Raw genomic sequence first — 22,648 nt, 5'->3', positions numbered from 1 at the left:
GGCGAAGAAAACAGCTCGCAGACTTTCTACAAGTATGCGTCGTGCAGCAGGCGTCCCTCCCTCACGGCTCGGCATTATTGGCATAATCAAGATTCCTTCGTCAATCGGGCGAAACTTTCAACCGTGGAGCGAGGTCCCGGCTGCCGGGCCGAAAACTCGTCTCCTTTAATGATCCCGTCCGTTTTAAAGTTACATTGTTAGCAACGAGCCTGCACGAAGTGGCTCGGGAGAGAGATCGATCTGCATGTGGGTGGAAACGTTGGTTGCCCTCGGGGCATCTAAGACGTGGGATCGTCCGTCGCATAAAAATCTATCAGGGACACACGGGCCTTGTTCACGCTCTGTATCTATAGCCACTTGAAACGTACCCCGTATCATCGTTACGTGTCATTGTAAACGAGCAAGCGTTGAATCATCGTACAATACATAAATTACATGACGAATGATTTATAAAATCATACGAAATAATCGTGTGTATAATGATAAAATAAATTACGAATTGTTTCAGTAAAATGTATGTTTTGCAATGATACGTGGGATGCAACGATGATACAAGTGGCGTACCTTGTTACTCGGGCACATTGCCCTTTATTTCATTTCTTTTACGACGTATGGGACAATGAATCAATTCCATCTCGTTGACACGGTTAGGCCAACTATGATTTAAACGCAGCGAATGGAAGAATCAGGGGGGTGGTGGAGGAGAGTGGGCGGATAGAGTGCATTTTGTGTCTCGGTTATTGGAGCCGGATTAAATTTACCCTCGCTTCGCCTCGTCGCGAAATTTGCCGGTCCGCGTTATGCCAATGGGCTCAACTGAATCGAATTTTGAACGCGCGGAATATAATGGAGAACCCGTGCTCCAAGAGATTGAACTATTGTATTTTATTTTATTTTATTTAGCCCGCGCTACGTTTCGTTGCGACTTTTGTTTCTAATCTTTATGGTGCGTCGGGTTCAGTACAGTCGCGGATCTTGAGAAGTAATAAATACTTTCTATCAATTTATTAGCTATTTAGAATTCTATTAATTTAATCTCTTTTATTATGATTATAATTTATACTAAAGCTAGAATTTGTTGTTCAGATTCCTTTGGTACAATTCATTAATTTCGTTCATTCGCCATTCGTTTGAGAATGGAAATTAAACAATTATATTTCTATACGTAACGTGTGTTCAAACTCTACATTCTACATGATTGAAATCGGTGCGATTCACCGTCGGCTTTAATAAAACGTCGACACAGGCGCGACATGGTGTAACGCGCAGGTGTAACCGGTGTCATAACAAAATTTCCCATTCCCAGCGAACGCGGGGATGCAAAAATATTTTCCCGCCGGAAGCCACTTTTACACGTTGTAAAGATCTAAACACGAGGCGTAATGATCGTTGAATTTTCATGCGCGACGCCCCGCGGTCCTTGTAATTATGCTAAATGGCGCATGTAAACCGCTTCGATAAAAAATTGAACCCGTGTACCGAGATGTTCCCTCGCCAATTTCTCGTGACAACGTGTTGCTCACGTACATTTCAATGAGCATCGTCCAACGGGTGCTCCACAAGTTTGCACCATCAAACGTTTTTTACAATCAATTTCAGGATTTTATGCAAATTTTTATGCAAGATATATATATAATATGAATGTAGAAAATGTAACGCAGATAGAATTGTTTCATTATACAAGTACTGTGGAACGTATGCATGCCTTTTAATAATATTTGTCTCTCTTATTTTGCAGAACCGACATGGAGCCCGTGTCTGGAGCGAAGAGTGGCACGTTAAAATTCATACGCACTCTAAGTAACATTACTAAGGACGCCGGCGAAGTGGGCTCACATGAGATGCGAGGTAGTCGGCGATCCACCGCCAACTAAAATTAAATGGTTCAAGAACGAGGCACCCCTCGAGGAGAGACGGCCCAAGATCACTATTAAGAAGATACATGCGCAGGTATATTATTTCCTATAATTGGACCGCGGCTTTTATGCATTTATAGCAAAATTAGGTATGTGAAAAACGTAAAAAATAAATGCAAGTACCAGTAGTAGAATGCCGTCATGTTGAAAAGATTAAAGGGACGTCGTTACTAAATATCATAAAAGTTTTATTTTGCATAAAAATCTGTGTACTATTTGTGATCTACGACTGCTGATTTTTCTAGTACTGTCAGATATCTACTGTTTGTTGTAAAGCCTGCCGCGTGAAATATGAAACTGTGCGTGAGCCATTGTATATTGCAAGCGTTTAGAGGATATAAAACGTACTAAAAGCTGAACGACGCGTTTTATGGACGGAGTAAAAAGCACGGGACTTTTTTGTTCCTCAGGCGCATGAACACGCCGCGAAGAACATCGCCGGGAGCCGTCTAAAGATCATCAACTTGGATGTCTCGGACGTCGGGTTCTACACTTGTCGCGTAACAAATGGAAAGGATCAAATTCAGAGCGAGGGAATTCTCCGGGTCGACTCGTCGAAGAGCAGGCACGGTGAGTAACGATATATTTTCTTTGAAAAATATTACAGAACTACATGAAATGTGATTTAGAAACGTGATTTCGTACTTTTAGTTAGTACAGAAATAATATGTGCTAAATTATAATGTTACGACGAGTCATCAGACGTGAGGTGATTCTAAGTAGTCTTTGGAGTCGCGTTCGAAAGAACGATTCAAGCGAAGGCTAATGGAAGCATTTCGTTTCCACTATCAGTTGCATTGGTTGGTGCTAATGGGGACCACGAGCGGTTTCCGTGTGCGGTGGCAATTAGAACAGGCCTACCGTGTTTCCCGACCGAGTTTAGACGCGACACCATCAACAAATTAATTCTAATCCGTTCCCGTTGATGCAACGCTCGAAGAACCCCGAGTGTTCCTGAATCTCTGGTCTACGAACGTTCGAGTTTCTTCTCACCCTTCTTGTTTTCGGCGTCTAAGCAGCCGGCAAGATGCTGCGCGAACTCAATTCCCCGTGGAGTGAATTGAATCGAGCAGAATGCACGACGCTACGCTGCCTCGTGCTCGGAATGCTTCATGTTGATTTTCGCGACAGGTACTCGCTCCTGCAGAGAAGCATGATTCTTGACATTGTTTCAACGCGACACTGTTGATTTTCGCGGTAGTTGCTCGCCCGACCGTGACGCAGTTTCGATAGAGAAGCTCTATCAGCATTTAGAGATAAACACGCAATTTGTTGTTTACTCAAAGAAACGATGAGAGGTTTCATTATTAAGCGACTAGAAACCTTTCGTCACAGTAGATATTGAGAAGAAACTAAATACATGATTCTCGACTGGGAAAAATAGAACGATTTTTTATGTGCGCCAACGTCGTAAGTCGAATGAGACCTAAAGCAAAATTCCGGAAAGGGGTGATAAAAAGAAAGAGATGGAGGAAAGAGGCTTGGCGTATTTAGAGCCGGTGCCAGGGCTAATTCAGTCTCACACCCGCGGTGCTTGTCGTCCCTCATAAGTCGGTATTCAGCCATAAAAGTTTCCGCCCGACGACGCGGTGTCTCGGAGCAGAATTTCCAGCGCGAGAAAGTTTCGCTCGAAAAGCTGCCGGCAGCGATGAAACAAAACTGACAGGCGTACCTCTGACGAAGTTACCGGCCGACACCCCTAACAAATTCTAATCTAATCGCGGGTGGGGTAGAGCCTTTCTTTCTACCCCCCGCGTTTCTGCTCTCTCGATGGAGACCGATGGCCGACCCTCGACGAGCAACTTTAATATTAGCACTCTACAAGTCAAACTCCCGGCCCTTCGACCAGCAAGATTCCAACTTCTTTCCCACTCGTTTCGAAACGTTCTCATCCCCTGTCGTACAGGCTGTTCCATTGGAAGTTGCTAAGAGTAAACCGTCTTCTTTTACTGACGTACAGTGTTCAAGAAATCATTACTTACCTGAGATTGCTTAGAGGAATAAATAAAATTAAAAAACGATTTACAAAATTTAACGATGAGGTGTTAAAAAACGTCTGCGATGAACATGCATACATAATTATTTAAAATTGCAATCATTTACCCAAGAACCTATTTAAATGTTTTCATTGATTGCGTGCATATGAAATTAGCAGCTCCTTTCAGCAACTTCCTATGAGACACCCTGTACTATACCCTACTACCACGTCCTCGTTTACCAGCCTTTGAGGAGAGCACGGCTGGGAGCTTCAGAGGAAATCCTGGTACCGATTTGTTTGAGTAGGGAACAGGTTCACATCGGTGGTGGTTTTTGTTTTTGGGTGCTTCCTCTCTTGTGTGTTTTATACGAAGGAAGCTTTGCCAGCAAGGGAGCATTAAGGAAGCTACGTGACAAAGGCTGGTGAAGTACTTCGATATTTGCATTGGTGCAATTTTTTATCATTCAATCGAAATGAAATCGTGGTTTTAAGAAATGAAAAATACATCAACACTGAGAATTATGTGCTACGTAGTACTTATCAGTTTCTCAAATTGATTGTTCTCGTTCTTCTGTTGAAAATATGAAAATTGAAATAAATTCGGTTTTAATCGATTTGGTGTCTTTGGTAAAAGCACGGTAACAATGATCAGACGAAAGTAATCGAAAAAGCAGGGTAGTTCAGCTTTGAGCATAAACGGTTTTGTTGGTCGGCCACCACGACCCCCTGGCACGGATGTTTAATTCGAGGGGGCGCGAGAAGTCGAGTTAATTAACGCGGTGCTCAATTATTCAGAGTAGGCCTAATAAGCCGTGTCGCAACTGTTTGCCGGTGGTACACGATTGGAACGAGTTTGCGTTGCGCGCGAACCTCTCCACGGGCCTTTTATGGCAAGGTGTTGCTTTCGGGGGTGCTGCTGTTGACCCGTCTAAAGTGGCGTGCAACCTAATGATGCGTAAACCTACTCCGTTGCAACCGCTCCACCGCATTCGCGTTCATTTTATATGATCGTACCATTCGCGTTAAGCATTTTTGTGTTATACTACAGAACGTGTTGCTTTTATATCGACGAGAATGTATATGGTTTTAACTCTATACGTATCTATTAGAAGAAACGCAGCATATTTGAAATCCCGTTTTGTTTTGAAGTATTTCACACACATGGAGTAACGACCAAATTAAGTTTAGATATTTCAATGTTCAATACGAATATCCACTAATAACTAATTCATTTTTAAGTGAAGCTCATAATGAACTTGAAGGGGAACATAAACAATCTCTTAAAATACTAAAATTTATTTTTATTGCACCCTTTTCCCGACGGCGGAAGAGCCTCATAGTTATTAAGCTTTCTTAACGCCTTCATCACCATCTTTTTTACCAGCTAACAACAACGAGTCGCACATACACACGCGGGGAGGGAAAATTGGCGAAGGTAAATGGCCGCGCTAAAAGGGCGTCTGGCCCTGCGCCTTCCTAATTCACTTAACCACGTTGCCCCTCGAGTTTTTAACGAAGAGGCTTGAGCACTTAGTTATCCTGAAACCCTGTCAGCCAGGTGCTCGTGTTTACTTAATCTGTCCGAAGAGATCTTTCAAAGGCCCCTCACGTGCTCCGACATCATGCGAAACGTTACAACCCGTGCGTATGCACACTGCCGTTCATAAATTGCCGGATAGTTGATAAAAAAAAAAGTGGGATTAAGATACTCTTACATCAAATTAGCATTAAGCAATTATTTCAGGATTTTATCAAACCTGGCTCGACTTTATTTTAAATCTGCTTGAGTTTGCATAAAAATACTGAGCATATTAGTACTCCCATTCCCAATTAAACAATTTATGAAATGAAATCTCGAAGTTTCTTCTACCGTTCATAAATCGCAGCACTCAGTTACAAGTTTCCTTCGGAACTCCCAGTTTCTTCCTATCGATCTTCCTATCGCTGTTCGAAATTCCGCATACCGAGCCTGTCGCTATGTTTGAATTTCTCTCCATTAAAATTTCCTCGGTCTCTCTATCCGTCTTTATCCCTATGCCAACTTCCAAGCTTTGCGTCCATCGACTTGTCCGTAAATATCGAACAGCCTTTGAGCCAGGCGTGTGTATTGTGTGCACGCAACGAACCGGGATTCACTACGACGTATGGTAGGATGTTAATACGTTCACCTGGACCCGACCGTCAAACTTTTTCGATTATTCTCGCGCATCGGACGAGCATGAGTCTAGGATTTATAGAAAATTGATGCGCTCCATCGGAAATGAAATTAAAGCCATAAATGATTGATAATANGCACTTAGTTATCCTGAAACCCTGTCAGCCAGGTGCTCGTGTTTACTTAATCTGTCCGAAGAGATCTTTCAAAGGCCCCTCACGTGCTCCGACATCATGCGAAACGTTACAACCCGTGCGTATGCACACTGCCGTTCATAAATTGCCGGATAGTTGATAAAAAAAAAAGTGGGATTAAGATACTCTTACATCAAATTAGCATTAAGCAATTATTTCAGGATTTTATCAAACCTGGCTCGACTTTATTTTAAATCTGCTTGAGTTTGCATAAAAATACTGAGCATATTAGTACTCCCATTCCCAATTAAACAATTTATGAAATGAAATCTCGAAGTTTCTTCTACCGTTCATAAATCGCAGCACTCAGTTACAAGTTTCCTTCGGAACTCCCAGTTTCTTCCTATCGATCTTCCTATCGCTGTTCGAAATTCCGCATACCGAGCCTGTCGCTATGTTTGAATTTCTCTCCATTAAAATTTCCTCGGTCTCTCTATCCGTCTTTATCCCTATGCCAACTTCCAAGCTTTGCGTCCATCGACTTGTCCGTAAATATCGAACAGCCTTTGAGCCAGGCGTGTGTATTGTGTGCACGCAACGAACCGGGATTCACTACGACGTATGGTAGGATGTTAATACGTTCACCTGGACCCGACCGTCAAACTTTTTCGATTATTCTCGCGCATCGGACGAGCATGAGTCTAGGATTTATAGAAAATTGATGCGCTCCATCAGAAATGAAATTAAAGCCATAAATGATTGATAATAGTTTATTGTCGTTTTAATTAAAGATGCAAATGAAAAATGTAATTCTTTTAAGGAATATCAAAATAAATTTTAAAGTCTGAGTCATTATTTCTTATGCACGTCTCTAGTGAACAAGCTAATTCTCTTATCGAGATTCTGGATCTGTAATGAACATCTTACACCAGGAATGATTTCCCACAATGAGGAACTTTTTCAATTATTTCCCTCGAAAATAGCCAGGTGAAAGTTGTCAGCTAGCCCGGACCGGATTAATAATTCCGGAATTAATTAAAATTCGACTAGAACCGAGCGGACCGGGTCGGGGTGAAATAAGGGGCAGCGAAGCGAGAGTATCAGAACGGCGAAATCGATATGATACCCGGGGGACGGATATAATTGTGAATTAATCGAATCAGCCGTAAAACGTGATCCGTCAAATTCGTTGAATATCATTCTCGGATTGCCGGCGGAGAAACTTTCCTCCCCTTCTTGTTTTCACAATCATTTCAAGTCCCGTTTATATCCTGACTGAATAAAGTAATTCTTGTCAGCAGGCTTTTATTATCGTATATCATTTCTCTTATCTGCCAGAAATCTAATGGTTTGCATACGTGATAAATGCTGATCCATGTTTATTAATAAAAATAATGAAATTCGATGGAACATTTAAAAACGCCATGCCGAGGGATCGTAAAAGTCGCGTGAAAAATGTTTAAAATTGGAAAAAATTTCCGGTTCCGCGGGCGGAAACGAGGTTCGTTCGAACGTGATCCCGTGGCGCAGTAACGAAACTGATGAAAAAACGAGAGCGAGGGAGTGGGAAGAAAATTGAGAGAAAACAGGCATCGGTAGGAAAAAAAAGGAATTTTTTTTCGGGTAATAATTGTATTCAGTTATACGCGTCAGGAGCTCTCGTCGACCGGCGTTCGTATTTTCTGCATAATAAAACGACGAGGCAAACGGGAGATTTCACTACCCGCTAGCTGGACCCTCGCCCGATGAATATTCAAGACACTGTCTATAATTTTTCACATATAATTCCGAGTCACGTCGCCGTTACGTTTCGTTTCGCTTCGCGATCGGCCCTCGATTATTTACAATCGATGCTTTTATTTGTGCGAGGTAAATGCAATATTTATAGAAGCCGATGGGTCGAGCTCGGTACAATCGACGCATGGATCGATGGCAATTTGTCATTGGTTTTAATTATTTATTGCTCGGCTCGACGGTACTTCTGTCGTAATTTAAAAAAATTAACGTATAATTATGCATTTCGCAAAGGACGGTCCGACGAGTCTTTGACACGTTAATGGCAACGAATTTCCAACGCGCTCGTTCGGTTCTGCTTTGACTTATAATTTATTTCAAATATGTATCAAGTTTCAAAAGATGAGAAAATTGAATAAATAAAAATACACGATATTTTGAATTAAATTTTACAGAAGAAAATTATTGTATATAAAATGATCAGGAAATCGAGTTCTGACATCTTCTGTTAAGATCCATCAAGCAATTAACGGCTTACAATGAGTAGACCAGACGAAGCACAATGGGGCTTTCTTTATTATTAGATACAAGCATAGAAAGTCTCGTACGGAAGTCTTACATAGCGCGAATGCGACTTATATAGGACAGAATTTCCTGTCACTCGATAGAGGAGAGAAGAGAGTCGAGTAAAGAGATTTACAGAAAAGGTCGCCGCGAAATCTAAGAAGAGAGAGACCTAGAAAGGGATGTCGAAACTACAAGGCTAGGTGCATCTAGACGAAAGAAAGAAGACCCAGAAAAATGCATTGATCAAAGTGGAAGTGACTATCTAAAAGGAATCTCCAGAGAAAATATCTGAAGGAACGAGTGACTGAAAAATTTGATTCAGTAGCTCTCAGGTTGATCAAACTTTTCTGTCTTATGATATAAATTGTGGAGAGAGAAAATTATTGAGAAGGAACTTGATATGTACTTCAACTACAAATTCCTCGATCCACTGTCCTCAGCATTTTCCACTGCTTGTAAATTATGAAAGGATCGAGTATAGAACGATGATAGGAAATTTTTTTCTATGAGCTCATAAACTCTCTTAGATTCTCGATTAATTACTACAGACGATAACGACATGCCAGTATTCTTTGTAACAAGAGTGGCTTGTAATTGCATTCACTTGACAATTAAGCCGATGGGGGCGTAATAAACCGGTTCGCAGTGATCGCCGAGCAGTTTCGTTCGACGCGTTCGGTTATCAGCGACGACTCAGGTAAATCGTGTAATTTACGAGGCATCGCGAGCCGAAGCTATGGAACGCAACAATGCTCGCCGCGGAAATACATTTCCCGTGGCCCGGGCTTTAACGACTATCTGCGAAATATCGGCTACGCTGCAACCGACGACGATTTACAGTTCGGACGCGATTAAGTAGTTTACCGGGGGAAACTCCGGGAACCGGAGCGGACCGGAAACTTCGAAAACTTCGCGTTCCCCAAGTTTCCTGGTGCTGTTGCAACTTCAGGCTTCAAACTCGCGGCACTGAGTGCGTTAATCAAACGATATTCATCGACGGAACGAATCGAATCGTTGAATCCGACAAATTATTATTTGTAAAAATGATTTCAGGCGTGAACGAAGAACTGCGAAAGTATTTGATACATTAAAAATGAAGATTCTTCGAACTCTTCTAATTAAAAATTTTATAAATTCACTTGGGATTCTTTGAATGCTCAAATTTTACTAAGAATAACGAGCACTCGTTTGGTCTAACACTGAATCTAAGGTGAGGCATCGAAGAAAAGGAACTAGTTTGAAAAAGGAAAAATGCGATGTAGGTCGATGAAGCTTTAAAGCGCGAGGGGATAAGAGATCGAGCTTATCTCGGATCGCGGGTTTCAGTCACGCCTGTTCTCGAAGACGGCTCTACGCTGCCTCCGGCACGGCTTTAACTCGATGCGAAAGTTGGTCGGCTCGAGGCGCGGCGCGAGGCATTCAGCCCCAACTAGAAGCTTCAATTTCACCGTAGCGTGGACGTGCTTAACGAGAGGTATCTTTGTTTAATGATACGCCAGACGAGCCGGCTCTAATTATACGCCCTGGAATTTGTTAACGAATTTATCGGGCAACTTTCGCCCGTTCATTTCTCCCACTGTCTCCTCTCGCTACGTTTCACTCCTTTCCACTTCGGGAAAGCTACCACGTGTTCTCGAAAGAATTAGTATCGTAATTAAAATTCTATTTGTGATTTCCAGACTGCGAATTTTGACGAAAATAGTTTCACGACACCCAGTATGAAATCAGTTCTCTTTTTACTTCGTCTTTTAATGACGATCGATAATACGAAAAAAGGAGCGAGAAGGGCAACGGCAATATTGGTTAACATTAACGCGTGAAACGACACGACGCCGGTTATAAATTTCGATCAGCTACGATAAGCGGGCCGCAGTCGACGGTTGCCACTGTTAAAACACGCGTCGCATCGCGGCTCGGGGACTAATTAAGATAAGGCGGAATATTATTAAGATTTAAGTTGCATTCGGAATTTCGTTCGGCCCGTGGCCATGGATACGCCCCTGGCTCCCGCTCTCTGTTCCAGGTTTTACGCGCCGGAGTGTGCGGTTATCCGAAATTATCCTACCACGTAGACCCCTGCGTATACGGCTCGGGGCCGCGTTCTGTGTTCCGCGTGTATTAAAACCCGCGGTACGGTTGACTTCGTATAACATCTGCGGTGCCGTGTTGCTATGTACAGATCGCGTCAAGAGTCGGCTGTTACGACTGCGGATATTTAGGTGAAATAAAAGATTCTTAATGCCAGGAAACGCGAATGAATGGGGGAAAAGTCTGTCTCACTCTGAATAAAATTATAGTCTTCGCGTCACGTTGCACCGTTCTTAATGAAGAATAAGTTGACGGAACTCGAAACGAAAAGTCCTATTGAATAGCTACGTCGATCCAATAACATTTCCAATAACGTGAATGGAATAAGGTTGTTACTTAATCAGAAGACGTCTTCTCCCTTGACAAGCTATTACGTCGCGCATTGAACAGAAGTAAGACCGTAGATCATATCGATATTCAGTGGCGCCGAGGGTTGAACGAAGAAGTTCTTAAAGCGAGGAGCTGTTTTCGATTCAATTCGAGGAGGGCCTCGACGGGCGTAACTGGCCGCACAATATCGGTTAACAAGCCATCGGGAGAACTGTCAGGACTTGTTCCCCGAACTTCCCGTGTAACTTCGCCTGGGACTCGCTCCCGGTGCTCTCTCGGTTCCGATTTAAAGATGACCGCGAAACTACTCTTTTTCTTCGAACTTCGACTCGTGAAAGCACTCGATTCCGACCGCATGTTCCGTTCTCCATGTCCCCCCCTCTCACTTTTCTTCCACTGTTCTTCGCTTCTCAACGAGCGTGAAATTATACTTCGCACAGCTAGTTGCACGCTCAAGGCGTGTATCCACTCGTATCGTGTCCTCGTATCACCGTTGTACACCCACCCCCCTTTCATAATATTAAATAGCAATATAACGAATTATACGATAAATCAATGAATTTTTAAGATCATATCTCCTCTTATTTCTCAATTGAAAAATTTGGGATCCTCATCAGACTTTTTAATTAAGCCTTAACGGCCGAAGTACGATGACGCACCACTTGCTTGTTCATAGTGATACGACAAGAGGTGGATACGCACCTCAAGGGCCGTGGAACCTGTTGTAATTAGCGCGAGGAATCGACAGGTATCGGATCGAACACGAACAATCTTTCTGAAGGTTCGTTTTTTAATGGGATCCCAAATGAATTGTATCGCCGGTGGAATCGCTATTACGAGGACGATTAATGCAAATGGACGGTGATCGAATTCCTGGGGAGAAATATAACCGTGGCCGGCGTTGTAGGTAAGTATTGGCCTATTAAGACGACCAGTCGCCGGTGTATCGAGGCGCGATCTGTAATTCTGCGAGTTTCACTTTATAAATTGCGCTGATAACGCGCTAATACTCGGGTGTAATCCACGCCCGGGAATCGCTGCTAATGACCCGCTCGTTTATTCCGTAAAACGTGATATTTTTCGTTTAAAAACGCGCGACGATCTAATGGAAAATGATGAGCGTCGTTTTAACTATCCACGCATTTCAAATGAGAACGCAAACGGTTATTTTCGTAGCAGAAAAACATCGTTCACTGCTTTTCATTAATTCCACCGTTTTCAAGCATTTTTCAACAGTCGAATTTGATAACGAAAATAAAAGCTCAAGCTTGCAGCTTCATCATTTTATTTACATACGTGTATCAACTATTTTCTTTGTTAAGGATTATGAAGCCCGAATGTTATGAATGCTTTTGTTTAAAATATTTTTTTGAAAAATCCTTGTAAGTAGAATCACGTCATTTAAAAATTCTCATTTGAAACGTCCATAGGTTATCGATGAGCCACCGTTCAGCTTCAATTTTCATTAAAAACCGCCGGAAATTTCACAGACTAGATACCATCGCGTTCAAAGCAGCTCGAACAAAGCCGAGAGCGTGTTTTTACATTAGCTCATCAGCGTCTGCTGCCGGTGGAACTCTCAAAGGCGACCGTATTAACGGAGACACTTATAAAAATAAAATAGAACCGCCCTGGTTATCGTTCGGCCTACGCTGCGGGCTTCGTTTCCACAATTCGATTCTCTTTTCCCAGTTGCAATTATCTGGGTAGCCACCAAAAATGTAAATTGACAAACAAAAAATACTGGAATATAGACTAACTAGTAATAGGCAATATATTCTTTAATAAAAGATTGCTCCTTCTGTATTCAATCAGAAATTAATCTTGCTAGCAAGAATTAGAACATTAATTCGCCGTCTCTAAAAAATAATTTAATTTCCTTAAAAATCGGGCAGAACCAGTGATTTCCAACTTCTGTTTTAAAGGGTATGCGAATCATTTTTTTACTTATATATGTACGAATACACCTTTCCCCCTTTCGGATTCCACTCTCTGCGATTGACCTTATCTCGACCCGCACATACGTATAACTCCCTCCCTTTTCCCTCTGATTGCCCTCCCTCGGTTTTTTTTTCTCGCACTCCTGCTTCGTGCAGAACGAGGCAGCCGATAAGCTGAACGATTTCGCGGGGTTCCGAGCTGCTCTCGAGGTCCCATTTTCGTCTCGTGCCACCTACACCTTGTTCGACCGATGATTCTTTTATTTGCACGAGATCGGTGCAATCTACGCGCGATAGTTTGCGGAATTGAGTACGGGAATCACGCCAGAGGTTAAATGTGCTGTGTAATGACTCGGGTCACTCGGTCTGGTCATTGGGTGGAACTGGCCTTTCGGTGGAAAAATTTAAGGATTCTCGTTATTCGACTGAACCCAGTCTCCGATGGAATTGTTATATTAATACGAAATTCTTCCAAGATTTTTTATTGAATAATTATTTTATGTGTTCATTTAATATTAACAATGGACTCGATCAAATTATTCTCGGGAAAGAAGATCGTGATTGCGATTTAACAGTCGGGAAATTTTAAAAGAGGAACGTGCACATTGACGGACGAGGAAGGAAGCGGAAATATTAGTTGAAAAAGATAAATTGGTGTGCGTGTTAATTAAAAATCTGGACCGACCATTGTGCTCACGTCGGACGACCATCCAGCGAGCAGGAAATTTTCATTAAACAAAATGATTCCGGTTTGATGAAGCGGGGGAACATTTCGGGACACGATGTATGAACCGGGCAGCAATTCCGCACGAATTTCATTTCGCTCATTATTCCGCGTTTTTATGCAATTTAAAATAGCAGTAATTGTATTTTTTGAACGGAACATTGCTGCTTTGTAATTTCACCTTTGAATCACGGTCTCGGGCGAAATTCAAATTGGGACGAGGAAGAACAGGGAGCGAACTGTGTAGAATTTTTTGAAACTAAAAAACAAGCAACAGCTAGAGCTGAATAGAATTTGAAATTATTCGATAACAATGAAACGGTATGAATAGCAAACCAGGCGATGCTACAGAAACTGATTGAGCCGTTATACCACGCGGAAAAAAGATGGAATAAAAAGCGGAAAAAATGCATTGACAATGGAACCGGTTTTCCATGAAAACGTTCTCTCAACGTTACACGATGAAATCCTCGGATCATTTATCACGAAACGAAACTCGCAAACGAGAATCAATTCAATCTAATCTTTGGAATTTTCCATTTTTTGTCGCGGCTACGAATTAGTCGCTGTTTGAACGAGTTCGTATTTTCGACAAATTTGCAATTTGCAGAGCGGCGCGGATCGCAGTCTGTTTTTTTCCCCGGGAACACCGACGCTTGTACATAATCGTCTATAAACGTATAGATTCCGCGTGGCTCCCGGGCTCGCGCCCTCTCGTACCCCCCTCAACGTTTTCCGAAAAGCCTCGGCTTAAGGGACTTAACAATTCGCGTTTCGCGTAATCTCGCATGAATCTTCATCGTCTACTATCTGTTCCGCGCTTCCTACAAAGCTCCGACGCGTTTCACGGAACCGGCACCAATGGTCAACGGTAACACGCGCTCACAAATTTACTCACACGATGTTCACTTCCAATTTATGCAAAATGAAACGTTCGTTATGTCCTTTTATAAAAATTTAATTTAGACATTTCGTTTCATTGCATTCATTTATATTTACGGTACATAAAGGCGACTTTACCGGCGAAATCTAAACAATAAGAATATTAGCCTTGCTCGACTAGGCAAGTGTTGTAAATGCATGCCGTGATCTGGCATACATGGATGCGACGTCACCGCACCGTGGCTCTGATCCCGGTGTCGCGTTCAACGCTACAGGTACTGTACTTACTTATGTACCTCGTGCGAGACAGAATTCCCCGGAGGCACTTTAACAAATTATACACGGACTTTGATGCTGATGCCTCCGCGAGAACCGAGTGCACAACGCGGAGGCTAAAACTGGCCGACCACCCAGCTTATGCTTATACAACGCGGTTTCAGCTCCATTTCTGGTTAAGAGAAAAAGGACAAACGCGTACTGACTAATGAGTTGACTGCAGATTCTGTTATGCACTCGTAGAATGAATCCAAATACGAAGAATAGAATAGAAAAAGATATAATAAACGTGTGAAACACTTAAACGGTGAATGAAATTCCTATCTGAATCATATTTCTTTGAATAGAAGATAAACAGTTCGTCGCTTTAAGAATCGAAGATTCGAATGAAAATCAGTAAATAGGAGTGACTGGAAAAGGTAGATTGGCGGCTACCGTTCCACGGGAAGCTCGCGCAGTGGCCGATTAATAGCGGAATTAAAGTGTGGCGTCCAGCAAAGGCACACGTTCGGAGTCGTTATTGACGTGAACCGTACGGGGTGAGGGGTCAGCGCGACGAAATTCCATTTGGTTTCAATAATTCGCGTGGTGCACGCGCGGTGGTGACACGGGCGTTAATAAAACGGGAGTTAAAGTGTAGCAGGCCCACCTTCATTGTAAATACATACGTCCATCCATACGCGTATGTACGCCCGCCGCGTTTTACGCCAACTCGTAATAGCATTACAGTTTATTTCGTGCTTCGATAACGAATACGCATAAATAGTCCCGGATGTATCGGCCGTGTTCCGCTGCGAAACGATAATAATGCGAAACGATGAAACCCGTGAAACACACGTTGCTTTGATAGGATAAAAGGGTTTGGGCCACCGCATCGTAACTGTCTCCCTTATCAGCAATGAAATTTTAACATAAATTTCGCAGTGCACGTTCCGTCCTTGTTAAGTTTATCTCGTTACGTCATCGGCCGGGAATTTAATCCTGACTGAATATCGAGAAAACTAAATTAAACGAGAATCGATTGAAGCTTAGAGAAAAATTAGCAAGCAGCCGAACTTCGGTAAATGAATTTACCTTCACATTCTCAAAACCCAAAAGACATTTATATTATTTATAAGATGATCTGACATCGATATCGGTGACCACCCACGATTATTTTTATGGGATTCGTCCCTCTTCGAAAGGCTGGGATCTCTCATTGGAGGAATTCAGCACAGAGTTCCATACTCGGAATAGGTTCGCACTTCCCTGAGCCGGGAAACTTTTCCGAGTTCCAATTTCATCACGGTACGAGTTCGGGAAGAAATATTGCCGAAGGGAAGCTTATAAGGTGATGGATTATTTCCCACCGTTGACCCGACATGGACACTGTCCAGAAAAATTGCGAACCCGTAGAAACTTATTCGATGCTCGGATAAGTCCGAGGGATGACTTTGAATGGATTAATCTTAACTGACTCAAGCTATTAATTTCGTGGTGTGTGAATAATTCCTCTTAGAAAAAATGAATCAATTGGCTCAATCAAGGCTAACTATGTCAGAACATAGTAACGATTCATCACCAGATGTAATATTCAATCAGGAAAATAGATAATTAATAATAATAATGGAAATCTATTGCTCGGTGAAAAGAAGAAAAAAAGAAGTTAAAAGGAGAAGTACAGTTGAAACAGTAACGTCTGACCCAGAATACTTAAACAACGAGTGATTCTACCAACAAAGAGCCGACACGGCTAACGAAACTAAACTTTGCTCAAAGCCCAATCGTAACTCTGGCCAAGTAACGAAACAATGGCCAATAGCAAGCAGACCGGTCTGTAACAACATTCCGTTATTCACGGGAGGATCGGTCGGTGCATGCCACGCTGCCGTGAGCCGTTTACACCGGAAGGAGCGATGATCGTTCACCAGTAAATGCATAACTCCCCGCGTGTGCAACAAAATTCACGGCCGATGCCGAGTGCCCGAATTCGAAGGGGATTAAACCCAGACTCGTCGCCAGTACGAGTCCATTACAATACATGTCTACTTATCATACCCTCGTATCACTGTTGCGTGCCATCATAGATGCACAAGCGTTGCATAGAATATTTCCAAGTACGAAGTCGATACAAAAAATCATGTAATAATAATAATTCATACAATAAATTATAAATGTTTTTAATAAAATTGTGAAACGATATTCAATTCCAAATTTCAAATAACATTTCATGGACTGAAGATAATAAATCATTCATTGAGTCATTTTTTCAGGTCTCGTATAATTTGTTATACGATTATTACCCTATAATATGTATTACGAAATATGGTCAGGATTATATGTATATGCAATGATGATACGCAACGGTGGGGCGACACAAGGGTATGATACAAATGGATACGTAGCTTTGGCAGTCGATCGGTAAAACTGATGGACCTAGCCAGAGAGCGAGAGAGAAAGAGGGTGGAAGGTTGTGGGGTACCGGAAGCCGGGAAAACGGATAAATTGGAATGGCGCGCACGCGGTTCCAGCTTTGTATCGACATTTTGGATAATCCCGCAGCCGGCCGCGCGTAGAAATGTTCTCCGCTGCGCTGTGTAAACTGTGCACCGGCGCACCGCGTGTACCGTCCGTGTATTTATTAAACATGACCGGCTATGTACACGCCCCCGCCCTCGGGCTACCCTAGCCGGTGTACCGAGATCCGTGTTAATTTTTCTGCGAACCGATGAAACAGAGAGATGAATACGTTCCGGAATTCATATCCTCTGATCACGTTAGGTTCTCTGTTAACGTTATGGAATTTCATGCTTCCGTTTCATTCGCTTCGTTTCAATTTATAAAACAGGAAGTGAATTTATTTTTTATTGAAACGCTATGTTAAACGATTACTTGATGCACCTGTATATATGCACAATAAAATTACTAACGTATTTGATTAAATTTCATAAAATCCCAATTTATTGAACCGATATCCAACCACATAAATACTTTTTAACATTGTACACACGATTCATAGAGATGATTAGTTCGAACCGTTGGCAATCGCATCGATAGTACGTGGAACAAAAAACTTGGGTCGGACGATCCGAGCATACACGGGGGAACAAAGCGAAGGAAGAGACGCGGATCCAGATTGCCGGCAATCGGATATCGGCGCGGTACGCCGGATTCTCTTTTTGCATCGTTTACAAGTGATTCCGACGATATTTAAAGATCGGAGCTCGCTTACGCTCGCGTCGAGGACCTACTACCATTTATCTCTCTGCATTCCTTTTTCTTCCTCGCGATATGCACCAACGTTTATTTCGAGGCAATTAGTAAAAAATTCGATTTGTCATATCTCGAAACCAAATTAAACTCGTGGTATAAAAAGAAATTCATTATTTATTAATTTTAGTAAAATACATTTTATACGAATTTTTCCTTATATTTTAGTCATTCAAATTGAAGCTCATATTTTGTAGATTTTCAAAAAAATATTTAGAATCTTTTACAAATTCTTCGACTAAACCTCGGAAATTTCATTAGAAATTATTCCTATAAAACGGAACAAAGTCTCGATAGCATCAGATGTTGAAAGAAATTAGTACAGATTTTAATTAAGAGAAACGCGTATGACAGATATAGTTTCCTCCTTTTATTCAAAATAATTAAAACGTTGCAAATGAAAATTCGCCGCTATTGACGGTATTAATCATTGGCGAATGCTAATAGCGTTCATTTCGTATTTACTGATTACTTCCATTCCCAATTATTATGCTGCGCGCAAAAGATTAATCGTGTCGCTTTAATTACTGGGAAATATTAACAACGCCAATACACTTTTGATCATTCTCGCGCCGCTAATGAAAAGTAAAATATTAATAATCTTAATGCCGCTGAATTATTGAACAAATACGACGAGAACGTGTTTGCCACGTACCGTAATCGATATAATTAATTTCTTCGAATAGTAAACAACAGAATTTGTAAATGATTCATTCCTCGTACGACTCTTGTTTAAACGTTTATTAAATTAATTGGTATTTCAAAAGCCTACTTCATTACCCAATATATTTTATATTATTTAAGTATTTGAGCGTTCGAATATTTTTAGGAACGTCCTTAAAATAAGAAATACGACGAATCTGCACGAGTCGGAAAATAATAATTAGTTGTTAACAGATACGAAACAAAACGATTTTTTGCTGACTTCGTCATGTCCAGTGTCCTGATTAAAACTATTTTTTCCTCACCCCTTTAGCTACTGTTCCACACCGGTGCGCGGCTGCTTCGGCCCATAATTCTACGCTAATTCCCGTCACGACACAGTTGCTCAATTTCGTTAATTTATCGCCGCACGCCGCGGCTGTTTAAACGGTGATTTAATTTTATTTAATAACATGGAATTACCCTGATTTATCACAGATACAATATGCCTGGAATTTACAATGCCGGAAATGCTAGTGTAGAATTCGTGTTCATCAGTTACTTCGATTTGCAAGATTGTTAATTAATATTTAATAAGAGAACGCTAAGTGATGTTTCATACCTGAAGCACAGTTTAATTAAGAAAGCTTACAGCTTTGTACTTGTACCTCAAAGAGCTGGGTTCTTAATTAAAATTTCTAAATAAACACTGCATGTATTCGTACCTTTAGTATTTTCAATTTACTTTCTTTTTTCTATTTTTCAATTTACTTTACTTACAATTGAAGAACTTAATTAACACTAGAACTATTATTTCTTATTTATAATGATCTTTAATAAAGGAGCTAAATTATTTATGTACGAACGATCATAAACGAGTTCTACGATCTATTATTAAATTCTAACCAACTGGTATGAATGAACTCGATCGAAATCGAAGGATAAAAACCGGGGTAAGGTCGTCGAAGCTCTCGCATTCAGCAGTCAATCAACGGAAACGTCGGTGGGCAACTGCCTATAGGTGCGTGGCGAAAGCGGGGTTCGGCTTGCACGAGGATGCGATAAATCTTCGATTTTACACGACTTATGGTAATCGAGTCCTCTCGACGTCCGAGGGTGTCGAAGCTGCTATAAATTCCGTAGAAATTATGGCGCCACTAAAGGAGCCAATTTCCACCGGGGACCGTTCCGTTCCAGCCTACGACGAGGATAATCCGGGAAAAAGATCATCGCGAGGATTATTAGCCCGCGGCCTCCGCGAAAGTGTTTCCAATTAACGAGAAGAGAATTACGATGACGGCCCCGGCCCTGCCCTTCGTAGATTAAAAGTTTCACTTGTGTGAACCGCGCATATAATACAAGTACACTCTCGTTTAGAAAAGTTTTCATTGTTTAAACAACATTTTTATGATCTACTAGTTGTTAAATTTTATGAATTGACTCACTTGCATCGTACAATACTACAGGTCCTTAGAACTGTTTATGAAACGTCTACAGACTTGTGAACGAGACTGTATCTTACGCATACGAGCTCAGATTAATTCCTGGAAGCCTCGAATAATTTATCGGATAAAAAAAGGAATTATTTTATTGACGCGTCGAAAAGCAATTTCTCTATGGCCACTGCGTCAAGTTACTTAAAGGTCGAGATTGCACCGTGAAAATTGACTTGCAGATTGGCTTTTTAACGTTCGCCGTTCCCGTGGTGATACGTTACTTTGATTCGCTCAGAAGAGTCATTTTATTAACACGTTAGACCATGTACGATAGTGTCTGGTCTCCAGTGTGATCATTGCATCGAATTTATGAGTATGCATTCTCCGGTGCAAGTATTCCAACAGGGAATGAACGACGAATATTATTATCCGAGGCTTTGAGCTACGGGAGAATTGAAAATTCAAACGCTCCAATGTTTTAAGAGTCGCGGGGGACACGAATGTCGACGACTCGAATAAAACTGGAGCGGTTTAATGAAACAGGCAGCAATCATCTCTTATCGCTCGTTACCAGTCCCGGTCCGGCCGAAACAAACGGAAAACGTCGGAATTGCTTGTCAGAAAGGGAAATAAAGTCGTCAAACGGCACGGCGGAGGATCACCGGCCGAAATTCGGGCCGAGGGTAAATAGTCGCGGTCGCAGGAAACGTTCGATTCTCTGACCAAACCGCAACTGCGACGTGCCATCGGCGCTCGCAAAAATTGAACCGAAAAAAGAATAGAAAAGGACAACGACGAGAGCCGCGGCAGGCAGGAAGATTAATAAGAGTCGAAAGAGGGTTAAACGAGAATCGTCGACATGTGAAACAGCGATGTCTGAGTAAATATTTCTTTCAAAAATAGAATTGATGTATAGAGGCATTAAATTTAGACTGTGAAATAAAAACCATTTGTAGCATCAGTTTTATATGACATTTTGTATGCTTTCGTGCAATAAATTTGTTCATGGATGAAATCTGTGGTTTACTTTAATTCAACGAGATACACTGTTCCTACTTTTTATAAGAGAGAATCCACGTGCCAATCGTTGCTAATTCATCGGATCATTCATCCTCGTTCCCAAACGAATTACGTGGCCGCCCGAAGCCGCCAATTTATTTTACTCTTTCACCGAAAATCCGCGGATTATTCGACATTAAACACTCCTGGCGCGTTTCCACGGGCGCGCGTCGGCCCAGCCGGCGATACGCGATGCACGCATCCCTCATAAATATTGTATTAACCCCCGGTTGTTGTATTAACTCGGATCTGCATACGCAAAGGCCTCGGATACTTGCGCGTGGACCAAAGTAGAAGGAGAGGGATTCTAAACGGGTCCGCGCGGCGCCTAGCAAGCTTTATTATAATTTCATGTAATTTCGCTAATGGGGATTAGCCGTCGGCCGGACATAGAATAATATTAAGGTGAAACTTCCTCCGTGCGGCTTTAAGCCGTAATCTAGCTTAATACGACCGACGGGGGAGGATTATTTTTCGGGGGTACGGATTCTTGTCGGCTGCGGTAAGCAGTCCCGCTGCTGCCCGGAAGAACCCGACCTCGCGCGTTATACATTTCCGCGGCTAATTTTCCCCGCGTGACTCGCCCCGTATTACCCACCATAAGTTTCGGATCACGTCTTCAGACTCTCTTACTCCTTTTCCGTTTCAGAGTTAAATCCGGTTAAAAAGAAAGGCAAGCATGCCTAATAGAAAATCGGGAGTATAATCGGTTTAGAAATATTCGTCTATTACCTCAAAGTAGATTTATGTTAAAGAGGCTTTGTCTTTCGTCATGGAACAAATATATTTCATACCTCCAAATTAGCAGCTACGATTAAACGAGCGAATCGATGGAAAATTATGACAAGCTTAGACAAACACGATTAGAAATTCAACGAGCAATTCGCGGTAAATGAACGCGGGACAGCGTGCCACTACGTACAATAATAATTCAGCGGGTAGTCAAAAGGCAGCGCATTAACGATGCGATCAATTTGCATCGCGAATGCGTTCGGTCGTTTTAGAAATCATCGAAATTTCGTTGGTAGCCAGCGCGGCTAGTGGGGAAGCAGAGCGCAGGCAAGCGCTAGACCGCGAGTTAAAAATGCAGCTCAGAAAGTAAGGACAGAAACGAGATCGAGCCCCCGGCGCATCTAATTTTCCCGTAATTTCGCTAATGGGGACGCCGGTAGTCCCATGATATAATGCCATTAACTACGCTATTAAATCGCTTCTATCGCGTCCTATCGGTGTTCCATTAATATTAATGGGTCGCGCGATCTCATGATCGCCGATGCGACGTTTCGACGCTGTATCTCTTCCGTTACGCTCGGAATCGGTTTCGTTCGCCAACGAAATTTCAGCTGAATACATTAATAAGAAGAGATGTTGAAAATTCAATTTTTTTAAACACCAAGCTAATTTTAAGGATGTATTGGCTATACAGCCAATCCCAAAAGTTTATGTACCTTAGAAAAACGCATTTCCTATAATTAAAAAGAAATCAGACGTCGGAAGAACAATGCTAATAATAAATAGCTAAGTGCTAAAAAGTATAG

The 22,648-nt window shown here is 41.9% G+C and overlaps 1 protein-coding gene across 1 annotated transcript in view; it reads left to right on the top strand.

The window, feature by feature from the left end:
• Positions 1 to 22,648, top strand: part of Ror (tyrosine-protein kinase transmembrane receptor Ror) — a 203,702-nt gene that overhangs the window by 167,512 nt on the left and 13,542 nt on the right. The window contains 3 exon segments of the mRNA XM_018036758.2: positions 1,739 to 1,829; positions 1,831 to 1,950; positions 2,327 to 2,486. Of these exon segments, the coding sequence (XP_017892247.1) occupies positions 1,739 to 1,829; positions 1,831 to 1,950; positions 2,327 to 2,486 (371 nt within the window).

Source organism: Ceratina calcarata, unplaced genomic scaffold, assembly GCF_001652005.2.
Source record: "Ceratina calcarata isolate Rehan_Ccalc_2016 unplaced genomic scaffold, ASM165200v1 scaffold153.2, whole genome shotgun sequence".
Classification (NCBI taxonomy): domain Eukaryota; kingdom Metazoa; phylum Arthropoda; class Insecta; order Hymenoptera; family Apidae; genus Ceratina; species Ceratina calcarata.
This window is presented reverse-complemented; position numbering and strand designations above follow the sequence as displayed.